The following is a 12,628-nucleotide window of genomic DNA, read 5'->3' on the forward strand; positions in this document are numbered from 1 at the left end:
CAGAAAACACCCCCAATCGAAAGTTGGGATCGCAATAACACCGCCCGAACTCACAGAAAAACCCCAAACAAAATTCTTCTTCTTCTTCCTCCACCATTGTCACTCTCTTGTTTTTGCCCAGGGTTAACTTTACAGTTTTGAACTCCCAATTCATCATCAAATAAAACAATATGAAGTTAGATGTAGATGTATTGAGATACCTCTCTAAAGATGATTTTAGGGTTCTTACTTCTGTGGAGATGGGTATGAGAAACGTAAGTCTCTCTGCCTCTTTTTTAACTCCCTCGATTTCCTCTGTTTTTTCTGATGAAAGTTTCTTGTTTTCAGCATGAAATTGTCCCAGTTGAGCTAATTGGTCGTATAGCTTGCCTCAAGTAAGTTACTAAATTTTTACTTCCCCTGTGTCAAAGTTTTCAAATTGAGGAACCTATTTGGTGTAAAATAGGTGATTATGCGTAATTTACTTGATTTTTGAGTCTGGGTACTATTTTTTTTTTAAATTCAGTATCCCATTAGGGTTAGAATATTTGTTTATGGGACTTTAACATGATTTTTGAGTATGGGTTTGTCAAAAATTTCACAAATTAGGTTTGCACAAAAAAGATTCGGTTTTTATGGAAAATGTATAATGTTTTTGATGATTGGAACTTGATGTTAATGGGGGTTTTATGTATAGGCATGGAGGAACTTACAAGGTGTTGAAGATTTGTTGAAACATAAGCTGGTTCATCACGATTCTTCTAAATGTAAGTAGTTGAGAACCTTTTGCTGTAAAATTTAAGTTTTAACAAGTTTTATGTGTGCATTACAAAATCTTAACTTGTTTTCTATGTGCAGATGATGGGTTTCGGCTTACATACCTTGGGTATGATTTCCTTGCTATAAAGACTTTGGTTAACCGGGGAGTGTTTGCATCAATTGGGCGACAAATAGGTGTTGGGAAGGAGTCAGGTAAGTTCTCTCGTAAGAGTGTAATTGGTTGCTAGAACATAGAGGAGTGTCTGATGGATATTTTTTTGTGTGTGAAGATATATACGAGGTGGCTACAGAAGATGGTACAATATTGGCAATGAAGCTGCATAGGTTAGGTAGAGTCTCTTTCAGGGCTGTCAAAGCTAAGCGTGATTATTTACAGCACCGCAGTAGTTATAACTGGCTTTACTTGTCACGACTTGCTGCACTCAAGGAGTTTGCTTTTATGAAGGTTTAGTTGCTTCTGAGTTTGTTTTCCCTTCTATTTCTTGAATTTGGTGTTGAAATGAATTGATGATAAGCCTTTGCTTGCTTATTTAGGCCTTGGAGGAGAATGGTTTTCCCGTGCCAAATGCTGTGGATTGTAATAGACATTGTGTTATTATGGGACTTGTCCAAGGTTATTCACTGTAAGAGGAGTTACATTTAAGTTCTTAAGTTTATGTGTATATTTGACGGCCACATAATGTTTTCTTTCGCTTTACAATCTTGTATAGAACAAAGTTCGCCTTCGGTGTAAGAATATCAGATGTAGTTCCTATCTTTATCAGTTTATCTTTTATGGAATTTGAAATACATTGTTTGCTATCTTGCAAGAAAATTGTGGGCTGTGATTACCGATCAGTTGTTTTTTTTTCTTACCAAGTGTGCAGGTGAAAGAAATTCAAAATCCAGACATTGTGTTTGAAACAATTATTGGTCTTGTTGTTCGTTTGGCTGAAGTTGGTCTTATCCATTGTGATTTTAATGAATTCAACATAATGGTAAGTACTTCAGACCATGTAGATAATTTATGTGTATCTCGGGCATTCTGAAGCTGCAGACTTTGACTATTATTTTTTGCTTTTGGATTCTATTGACTTCTGCTGTATTCCTATTGTTTCAAGTGCTTGATTAGATACAGAATTCAAAGTCTGGCTTGTTATGATTTATTAATAATTTGGTAATTCATTTTATCCTGTGTGATTTTTAGATTGATGATGACGAAAAGGTTACCATGATTGATTTTCCTCAAATGGTGTCTGTTAATCATCGCAATGCTGAAATGTATGTCATATTTCAAATTTCTTGTTGACACCTTGTATCATTTCAATTGTGTAGCAGTTTTTCAAAGATCGCTCATGTTTACTTGGGTTAATCTCTGTAAGTTACTCACCACTGTCCTGTTTTTCAGGTACTTTGATCGTGATGTTGAATGCATATACAAGTTTTTCCGCAGGAGGTCAGTGGTCGACCTGCTCAATTTTTTAAAGTATTGTTTATGGCATGCCAAGGAAAAATACTAAATACCTAACTTAAATACTTAACAAATCCGGGATATTGGTTTATGCACAACCAATTTGTAGCTAGTAACTTACTCTCTTCATTGATTATTCTGATCTCTTGTCGGTATGTTGGAGTTACTTATTTTCATGTTCCCTGGAAGAACTGTCACTTGAATCTCACTACAACTCCTTCCTTCCCGATCTTGAAACCTTAATGTTTAATCTACATGTTAATGATTGCATTCTTTTTCAGATTCAACCTTGATGAAGACGAAAACGAAAGGCCTACTTTTGCTTCTATGATAAACCCTGTTGATTCCCTGGACAAACAACTTGCTGCCAGTGGGTTTACTAAGAAGGACAATGAAGCTATTGAAAAGGTACAGAGAAAGCAGTTGCAACTCTTACTTTGGCTTGAATGCAAAAATGTACTTGTGATGCTAATCCATCAATGGTTTTAGTTAAAAGAAATTCAAAATTTTGCTTTCTTATATGAAGCAAGCATCGGATTTTTTCATATTCAGGTGCTGATAAAGGTGGCCATTTGTAGTACTAAGTGTTGTAGGACAAACCAACCATGTTTTTCCTTGTGTTAAAATCTGCATTTTACCCCTTTGTGGTAGAGTTGCTGCAGCTTTTTCATTATATGAACTTCATTTCTGTAAGACCCACCGCCATGTTCACTCAAATCCTAAGCCTCCGAGTCCCTGACCTGGCTGTCCCCACCAAGAACATCTGAGTTACAGTATATTCTAGGGGCTTTTTTTTTTCTTTTTTTTTATCGATATATTTCAACTTTTATGTGGATGAACTTTATCTTGAACTAATACTTGGTTTGAGAAGACAAAACCATCCTGCAATCTCCTTTGGTTGTAACTATCCTGCAATTTAGTGAAGATGAGATCTTGGTTGTGACTGTAAGATGTTGTTCAATTACATTAAATAAGCGAAGCATATTGAGTTGGTATTTTTCCAAGCATACTGTAAGATGTTGTTCATGATTAAGATGCATTTATCACCCCTCTCTCTTTGTATGATGCAGTTTATTGAAGGTGAAATGAACGAAGAAATAAATTCTGATGATGAAGGATGCCTCCCCAATGATGAAAATGATGCTAACGTCAATAATTCGGATTCTTTGCACTTGGTAAGCCACGTAAGCTTTTTACCAATTGATTAGTAATTTTGGGTGCTACAGCTCCTAGATAATGACATTGATAATTTTTGTGTGCTATAGCTCTCTGTATTGTCCGTTTAACTATATTATTGTACATATTGTATACTGAAGCTAGATACACTTTTGCTTGATTATAGTCTTAGGTTAACATAGAACTATCGCAAAGAAAAAATGAAGAGCTTTCGAAATTTAGCAAAAATGAAACGAGGAGTAAGAGGCCTGGTTGTTTCACGTAAAAGTTACAGTTTGTATTTTTAGGGCAACTTAAAGTTGGTTCTACTAGAGTAGTTTCCACATTCTGTTTCATTTGTTGTTATACAAACCCAAAGCATTGACACTGTGTTTAACTTGTTTCAGGAAGATGAAGAGGACAATGAGGATACTCCTGTTCAACCTGGTACTGAAGATCCCGAACTGAAGGTATGTATGTGCTTTTGCTTTATTATAGGTTTAACTTAACATAAAAAAATAATGCATATGAAAAGTAAAAGAGAACTTTCGAAATTAGGAAAATATGAAACAAAAAGTTGTTTTATATAGAAGTTACAGTAACTTGTATTTCTATAGCAACTTGAATGGATGCTGTGTTTAATTTGTTTCAGGAGGATGATGAGGACGATGAGGATAGTCCAAGTGAAGGTGATACTGAAGATCCTGAACTGCTTCAGCGCTTAAACAAGCAAAGACGCCATGCAATAAAAGCAGCACAGGGAGGATCGAAGAAGGCGGTTTTCTCAAGAAATTCATACAAGGACAAGGGTCATAAAAAATCTCAAAGCTCCAAAGTCCTGAAGAAGCAAATGGCGGATTGGTGATGATGGAAAAATTCTGAAGAAACATGAACAAGTGTAATTCTGCTGCGAATTATGAATAGTTATTATGTAGAGGTGTTTGCTTCATTTTAACATATCTGAATCTGATTCTGGTCCGAGGTATCTGTACGTCTGACAAATATTATACTTATCAAAGATCAATGCAACTCCAAAATACACTCACATGGTGCAATGTCCATCCAAACACCTTTTTTAAAAATAAAAAAAAACTTAGGCAGTGCCTAAGGAAGGTGATACATAGCTGTGCAAGTGGTGTCATTGTATGGACAAACATCAGACCCACTGATAAGATTCTTACAGACGATAGCTATATTTAAAGCTTGCAAGTTTTGGGTTCTATGAAGAAGTTTAAGACCCGTTAAGACAAGAGTTACAGGTTTAATGTTTAAGGTGATTTCTTCATTCAAAAGTTGTCTTTCCCTGTGGAAGTTCCTGCTGAATCTTCCTTTGATGGCTTTGATGTAAAGAGCATTGAAGTGTTCCAGGATTTCATTTGTTTCAGCATGTATCTCGATATTCATGTGTTGCTTTTCCTCCGCCCAATCAAAGGCTAGTTCTGCTCCTCCTGTGGCTCCTTCTGCTCCCCATTGGCATGTGTGTTCTCTGCTATCAACATAGTTTCCTGCAAAATCAGTAACAGTTAGGGCTGGAAAAAAATGATAACTGTTAGGATCCTGTATAGTGCAGATTTTGATTATGTAACCATAATACTACTTTTGTTGAGGGATCCCAACATGACTACCAGTTTCTGCTCTTTGAGAACCGATATCGGAGAGAAATCCCTGAGTATTCAGGGCATGGTTAGGCAAATTGTGAATTCTGTTAAAATCACATAGATGTTGTTGAATGCTAAGGGAGGTTTTTTTAGCATTGGGTGTGATGTTTTGAAAAACTAGATCACATCTAGCCTTCCAAATAAACCAGCAAGTAGTTGCATAGATGATGATGTTTTCACTGATACTGATATGTTGAAACCAAGTATTGAACCAGTCCATGAAAGGTGTTTGATGGTTAAACAGACCATGAGTTTCACCTAACATGTACTGCCAAACATCAGTAGCAGCTGGGCAGTTAAGAAACAAATGTGTCATTGTCTCCTCCCCACTTTTGCATATTTTGCACATAGGATCAATATAATGAAGAATACTTGCAGTTTTTGCATTAGTATGGAGGATTTCATGAGCGCATTTCCAGAGAAAGATTTTGATAGCAGGTGCAACTTCCAAATTCCATATAGCTCCCCAGTCTCTTGTAGTTTGGTCATTTCTGTAAAGATTCTCTATTTTGGCTTTGTACAAAGCTTTAACAGAGAATTTTCCAGTGTTGTTGAGGCTCCATTGCATACTATCCTCTTCCCTGGGGTGTATAGCAAGGTCAGAGATAGCTTTAGAAATATCAGGAGTAAATATTTGTTGAATAAGCTGAATGTTCCATTCCTTTTGATCTGTCATCAAGTGATCTAGAATTTGAATATCATTGGAGCAGTTGGAAGGTTTTGTGAGCTTGAAAGTTGAATTTGGTATCCATATATCTTCCCAAATTCTTATTTTGTTGCCATTTCCTAATCTCCAGGAACATTGTTGTTGAATGTTCTGAATCCCTTCAAGAACCCCTTTCCATATCCAAGAGTCTCCATCTTTAGCTTTGGTATTCATGTTAAGCACATTTCTTCATATTAAGTATTTAGCATCCATCAATTGGAACCATAGAGAATCGTTATCCTGTTCCAATCTCCACCGTATTTTTGTTAACATGGAGCTATTGAATAGTTCCATATTCATGAATCCCAGACCACCAAGCTCCTTAGGTTTGCAAACAACTGTCCAAGCTTTAGGGTAGTAACCTGTGGGATTTTCCAGGTTTCCCCCAGAAGAAATCCCTTTGTGACTTGTTCATATCTTGACAAGTTTGCTTTGGTATTCTGAAACAGTTCATTTGGTAAATACTGGCTGTTGAAGTAACAGATTTTATTAACACTTCTCTTCCAGCTGGGTTTAGAGGAGAGTTCTTCCAACTTGAGAGCCTTATCTTCATCTTATGCACTCCTGGTCTGAAAGATTGAATCTTGCTTCTATTAGTGAAGAGAGGAGAGCCTAAATATTTGTCATTTAAGGGTAGAACTTGAACTCCTAACAGATTGCATATAGAGGGCATTAGAGCTGGATCTGTGTCTTTGCTGAAGAAGGCACCAGGTTTGTTGAAGTTGATAAGTTGACCAGGGGTTTCTCCAAAAATATTAAGGATATCCTTAAGATTTTGGGCTTCAGTAGTGTTGGCTTTGCAGAAGACAATACAATCATCAGCAAAAAGAAGATGATTTATTGATGGGGAATTTTTGCATATTTTTATTCCAGAGATAATGCACAGGTCTTCAGCATGAGATAGAATTATAGAAAGAGCTTCAATCTTGGAATGTTCTGGAGTACACAGTTGCTAAACACTCTTTACCTTGGTTGGTCATTGGAGATTTCAACTTCATTTTGCATGATAATGAAAAGTACAGTACCCAACCTCTTGACAGTGTTGAAGCAAATTTCCTTAGTAACAAAATCATTGATTTGGATCTGAATGATTTAGGCAGTACAGGCTGCCCTTTCACTTGGTCTAATAAGAGAAGTGGTCCTGCTCTTACTGAGCAGAGACTGGATAGAGGACTTGCCACTGAATCCTGGCTGCTCCTGTATCCAAATTCCACTATCTCTAATCTTCTAGCTATTGGCTCTGACCATCACCCTATTCTTCTTAACACTAATCCTACTTGGTCCACTGGTAAAATCTCTTTCAAATTCTTTGGTCCTTGGCTGGATCATAAGGATTGTAAGGACATCATTGTTGAATGCTGTCAGAGAAATTTATATGGTTCTAGTGCTTTTCTTATAGCCAGAAAGCTTAAAGCCATTAAGATGAGACTAAAAGTTTGGAATAAAGAAGATTATGGCAACATCAAGTCTAATATTGAAGAAAGTGAACAACATCTTCACTGGCTACAAGGAAACTACTTCAAACACGACAGAAGTGAAGCTATAAAAGTTGCAATGCAAGTTCTCAGAGATTGGCAAGACATAGAAGAAAAATTCTGGAAAACCAAAAGCATAAATCAATTCATCAAGTTGGGGGACAAGAATACTAATTATTTCCACAGAGCTCCAAAATGCAGAATAAAAAGAAATAGAATTGACTCTATACAAGAGAGTGTTGGAAACTGGACTGAGGAATACCAAGAAATAAAGCAAAGCTTCACCAACCATTTCACCAAGATGGCCACTGCTGAATCTCCTGCTTTGAACCATGAAATTATCAACCTCATCCCAACCTCCATAACCAACTCTGACAACAACAATCTCAACAGAATTCCAGACATACAAGAGGTCAAGGAAATTCTTTTCAGTATGGCTAAAGATAAAGCTCCAGGTCCAGATGGTTTCCCACCAAACTTCTTTCAAGCCAACTGGGATATCGTGGGAGAAGACTTGGTTAAAATGGTACAACATTTCTTCATGTCTGGGCATCTTCTCAAAGAAATGAATACTACCTTCATATCCCTGATACCCAAAATTGATAACCCATCTTGTCCTAGTCACTTCAGACCCATTAGCCTCTGCAACACCACCTACAAAATCATTTCCAAACTCTTAGCCCAAAGAATGAAACCATATCTAAATAAAATCATTTCACCTTACCAGTCTGCTTTTATACCTGGAAGACAAATTGCTGACAACATAGCTATTGCCCATGAAATTATTCACTCCATGAGAACCAGAAGAGGTATCAAAGGTAATAAAGGAAGTATGGGGATCAAGATTGATATGGCAAAAGCCTTTGATAGAGTCGACTAGAAATTTCTCCATTCCATTATGACAAAAATAGGCTTCAACTCTGGTTGGTGCAACAAGATTATGCAATGCATCTCCACCACTTATGCAGATGTTCTTATAAATGGCTCTCCAGATACTTTCTTCAAACCCTGAAGAGGGCTCAGACAAGGGACCCTCTATCCCCATACCTATCCATCCAAACACCTTGTATCCTCGAAATGGTGCAATTTTTTTATCCTGAGGATATTAACATAGCTGGTGCAATGTTTGAATCTGACTCGTAATCTGACTGGTGCAATGTCTGAATCTGACTCAATATATGATTAGCGATCATTTGTTTTTTCATTTTTCAGATGCCTAACTCAAGGTCCAATTCAGCTCATAATCTGGCTCGTTCAACATATTTACACACATAACAGCAGCTAATGAGCTAAACGTTCGAGTCAGATACACTAGGTCAGATTCAGAAATAACGAGTCAGATACAGATGAGTCGGCTAAGAACAAAAATACGCACGGTCGGGAAATCATTAATTAAACCTTTAATTAAAAGGTACTTATTTTAAATGCAGTTGAGGTAAAGAGAGAAGAAGCCCTCTCAGTCTCATCAGTCATCACTCTCTCCATAGCTGCTTCATCAATTCTCATTAAAAGCTGCTCAGGTAAACCCTCTTTCCTCTCTTCCTCTGGGTTTTAAGATTCTCAAAGATTTGCAGAAATCATTTCTAAAAGTTAGTTTTTTTTTTGGTGATTGAAGTTATAATAAGTTTGTATTCTTGTATGTGAATGTTGTTAAAATAGTCTATCTACATCTCTAAGTGAGTCTAATCTCCTTACATTGATCATACTTCGACAATAGATTAGTAGTAAAACTTCAAACTTTTCATGGGTTTGGGGGACTTGAAATTAGTACTAAAAATGTGTTTTTTGTCATAATGATGTGCCTGAAAGTGATTGGAAAGTGTTGAATAGATTATATTGCTTTGTGGGTTGGTAAATACAGGAATTAATTGAGTAATTTGTTTTTCATGATCTTATAAAACCTGGTCTTAGGGGGGAATTCATAGAAATCTCTAGTAATTACTCCAAGTTACTGTTAATCGCATTCATACTTTTCGGTTCTATTAACTGACCTCTCATGCTTTGTGGATGTGCCTTTATTCCCACACTGTTTCTCTGGGGAAAAAATGAATTAGCTCATTTCATTGTTTTGTGATACCTGACAAAACTTTCATTCAAAGGGGTCTCGTTCACGTTGTGATTTCAGCATGTTGAGCTATCTCTTATGTACTGTATTGTTGATCTCTTCCATGACCTTTTGACACTGTTATTTTTATCCATTGTTCCTTGAATGCAGGGTGCCTGGCCTTCATTTCGTCCTGCTCAAATTATGGATAATGGGGATGTGGACAAAAGAATTCGTCCTTTAGATCTGGGGATGTTACCTCCTTGGGAGATCACTGTTAACCTTGCTGATGGTGGGAGGCAAAATATCAAAATCCCGTACTCGGAGGGTACCCATGTTGTTGGTCTCCCCCTTGGTTCGGATGTTCCTAAAGTAAGAACTGCTTCTTTTGCTTTTTGAGGTATTTCTACTTTCTGTTGTAAGCAACTTTGTTTCTTTTCATTTATCAGGTGATTGCATCCAACTACGAAACCTTGCTGTGTATGGTAAACGGCATGACTTCCATCATAACTGATCTAACTCTAAAGTTAGAACAACAACAGAAGGTTGCTGCTTGCCGTTTGGACAATTTGAATCGCTTCCGCCTTGAACTTGAGGAGTTGACATGCACAGTAGGTGGTGGTATGGCAGTTCCTCGGGTAATTATGATATGGCACTTTCTTATAAGTTCGGTTTACAAATTAGTCTGCCGCTTATTGTATGGACCTTTTCCTGCAAAATAACGCCGCAAACAGTGGATACTACCGATATTGTGGTTGTTTCTTTGTCTCTCATTTTCCTTCCAGGTTCAATCATTCAAATTTTTTTTGTGCATTTTACAGGCTCCTGTTTCTCCATCCAAAAAGAGGAAGCTGAGTACGGAGATTTCTGGCCCTTGTGATACACAGGCAGTTTGTCTTGAGAAACCTGATCCCTGCCTCCACCAACATCCAGTGATAAGCCAGCCATCCCTGCTCTCCTGGTCCAAGAATCTGCAATAGAAGATGAGTGCCCCTTACCAGAGTGAAGCGTTTGCGAGGCGAAAATGTCCCTACAATTGCGTCACTAACTTGTTCTGATGTGCACACTGAGAACGTTGAATCCGATGGAGGAGTTGTGCCAGTTGGGAACCCTTTTGATGCTACGACGACCTCTACCTCCACCAATTGCCGGACTGTTGACTTCACAGCATTACCTATTTCGATTTCTATAGATTACTTACCGCTTTCTAGTATGAAGCACTCTGGGAGCGAAGATTTCCCCACATACTGTCTACAAGTGAGAAGGTTGAATCCATTGCAGGGGCACTTGTTGTTTGGGAACATGTAGATGCTACAATGACCTCTACCTCCGCCAATTGCCAGACTGTTAACTGCACAGCATTAACTAATTCGACTCCTACTGATGACACTCTTCCTCTCATACTGTCTACAAGTGTTTCTAGTCTAGCGGGAGATGAATGGTTTGAATATGTGGACAATTTCAGGATCACAAAAGTATACGCAGATTTGTATAAGAAGATCTATAGCAAGCATGGGCATATGGCGACTAAAAAGGTCATCAGGTCCAATGATGACATACTACTTGTATGTGTTACTAGCTTGCTGAAGATTGTCTCTGCCATGGAAACTGTAAGGGGTGTGGATTTGAGTGTAGCGCTGCTAGAAAGTTGGGAAGGAGACATTGGAGATGCTGAGACCTTGCAATTTAACATTAAGTGGCTCCGTGGGATATTCAATAAACTTAAGAAGTCTTGGAAGTTGTCTTTCATGATAGATAAAGAAGTTGAAAGCCGTGAACAAGTTTTGGAGGCAACACAGGTGGAGTATGCTGGCCTTCTTCGTTCAAGAAAAGTTGAACTTGAGACGGAACTTCTGGAGGTGACAGTGAAAATTAGGGAATTTGAAGGTAAGATTTCGTCTGAACGCGAAGCTATCCAAGTAAAGATGGCAGAGAAGAACATATTTCTGTTTGAGCCTGTTCTGGGGAGTTTGTTTAATCCAGAGCTTACAAATTGATTGCAATGCGTCCATAGTATGTTGTTAAACCCGGTCAGAGATCGAAACTCGCCAATACTATGTATTTAGTGTTTCTACATATTTATGAAGCAGTGACCATTCCTAGTTATATATCCTTAGCAGTAAAATGAAAAGATAGATTGAGATACCCAAACTCTCTTTTAGAGAATTTGAACAATACTGGACTACGAACTGAAGTGTTGCAGTTTTGTAAGGTTACCGAACTCCTATACAACTAAAACGGTTTCCTAACTTTTCATATATAAACCCAGTATCTATGATGCTGAGCAACCAGTCATCATAGAAAGAGTAATCTTCAGCTTGTTGACGCAGCAGCATGCCTCACCCCTCTTTGAGATTTTTACTGCATGCATTACTGGAGGACAAAAGGCAATCTTGAAAAACAGATTAAAGAAATGGTTGACAAGGTTGTTTGATTTCACAACAATGTGAAGTTTCAATTCATTGATCAGTGTATTTTATATACACGGTTACAATTGTGTTTACAAAAATAAGGAAAGGAAAATAACTAAAGATCCAAAAGACTTAAAACAAGAATAACAACAAAATAGGGAAACAAAGTGTGTACAACATAATGTCGTCATAGGAACGACAACAGAATGTCGACATACGTCGTCATAGTAGTCTGATTATTCTAATACCCCCCTCAAGTTGGAGCGGTAGAGCCCGAATGAACGCCCAACTTGGTAACCAATCGGCCAAACTGTGGAGCACCTAAAGGCTTTGTAAAAATATCTGCAAGTTGATCGGAGGGCGGAAGATACTTCGGAAAAATCAATCCACTAATCAACTTCTCACGAACGAAATAACAATCAATTTCAATATGTTTAGTACGTTCGTGAAATACAGGATTCTGAGCAATATGAATTGCTGCTTGACTATCACAGGAGATGGTGATAGGAAGAGGACATGAAATGCGCATGTCATTAAAAAGATATCGCAACCATTGTAGCTCAGCTGTTAAGTTGGCCAATGCACGATATTCAGCTTCAGCCGAAGAGCGAGAAACCGTTGGCTGCTTCTTTGATTTCCAGGAAATAGGACTGGAACCTATTGTAACTAAATATCCTGTGGTAGAACGCCTAGTTATAGGACATCCTGCCCAGTCTGAATCAGAGTATCCATGTAAAGAAAGATTACTGGACGAAGAAAGAAAAATACCATGTCCAATGGTACCTTTAAGATATCGTAAGACACGATGGGCAGCATCAAGATGAGCGGTATGCGGATGCTGCATGAATTGACTCATATAATTTACGGCATACGTAATATCTGGACGAGTGACAGTAAGATACAAAAGTCTTCCAATAAGACGATGATAAGAGCTGGAATCAGGTAAGGCCTTACCATCAGTAGGTAATAA

At 37.8% G+C, this 12,628-nt stretch overlaps 1 protein-coding gene and 1 pseudogene across 4 annotated transcripts; both read left to right on the forward strand.

Annotated features, from left to right (window-relative positions):
- Positions 1 to 170: 170 nt before the first annotated feature.
- LOC113361154 lies at positions 171 to 4,396 on the forward strand (annotated as a pseudogene).
- Positions 4,397 to 8,638: 4,242 nt separating this feature from the next.
- On the forward strand, positions 8,639 to 11,344 carry LOC113361156. 4 transcript variants are annotated; one of them, XM_026604492.1, is made up of 4 exons: positions 8,639 to 8,723; positions 9,419 to 9,619; positions 9,697 to 9,885; positions 10,069 to 11,344. In XM_026604492.1, exon 4 carries the CDS (start codon positions 10,564 to 10,566, stop codon positions 11,242 to 11,244), a length of 681 nt encoding a protein of 226 aa, XP_026460277.1. In that variant the 5' UTR covers positions 8,639 to 8,723; positions 9,419 to 9,619; positions 9,697 to 9,885; positions 10,069 to 10,563; the 3' UTR covers positions 11,245 to 11,344. The 4 variants fall into 2 exon arrangements, with proteins under 4 accessions (XP_026460277.1, XP_026460280.1, XP_026460278.1 ...); XM_026604493.1 differs by lacking the exon at positions 8,639 to 8,723 and having other exon boundaries at positions 9,400 to 9,619.
- Positions 11,345 to 12,628: the final 1,284 nt, after the last annotated feature.

The sequence above is a fragment of the Papaver somniferum genome, chromosome 3 (assembly GCF_003573695.1).
Source record: "Papaver somniferum cultivar HN1 chromosome 3, ASM357369v1, whole genome shotgun sequence".
NCBI classification, from domain to species: Eukaryota; Viridiplantae; Streptophyta; class Magnoliopsida; order Ranunculales; family Papaveraceae; genus Papaver; species Papaver somniferum.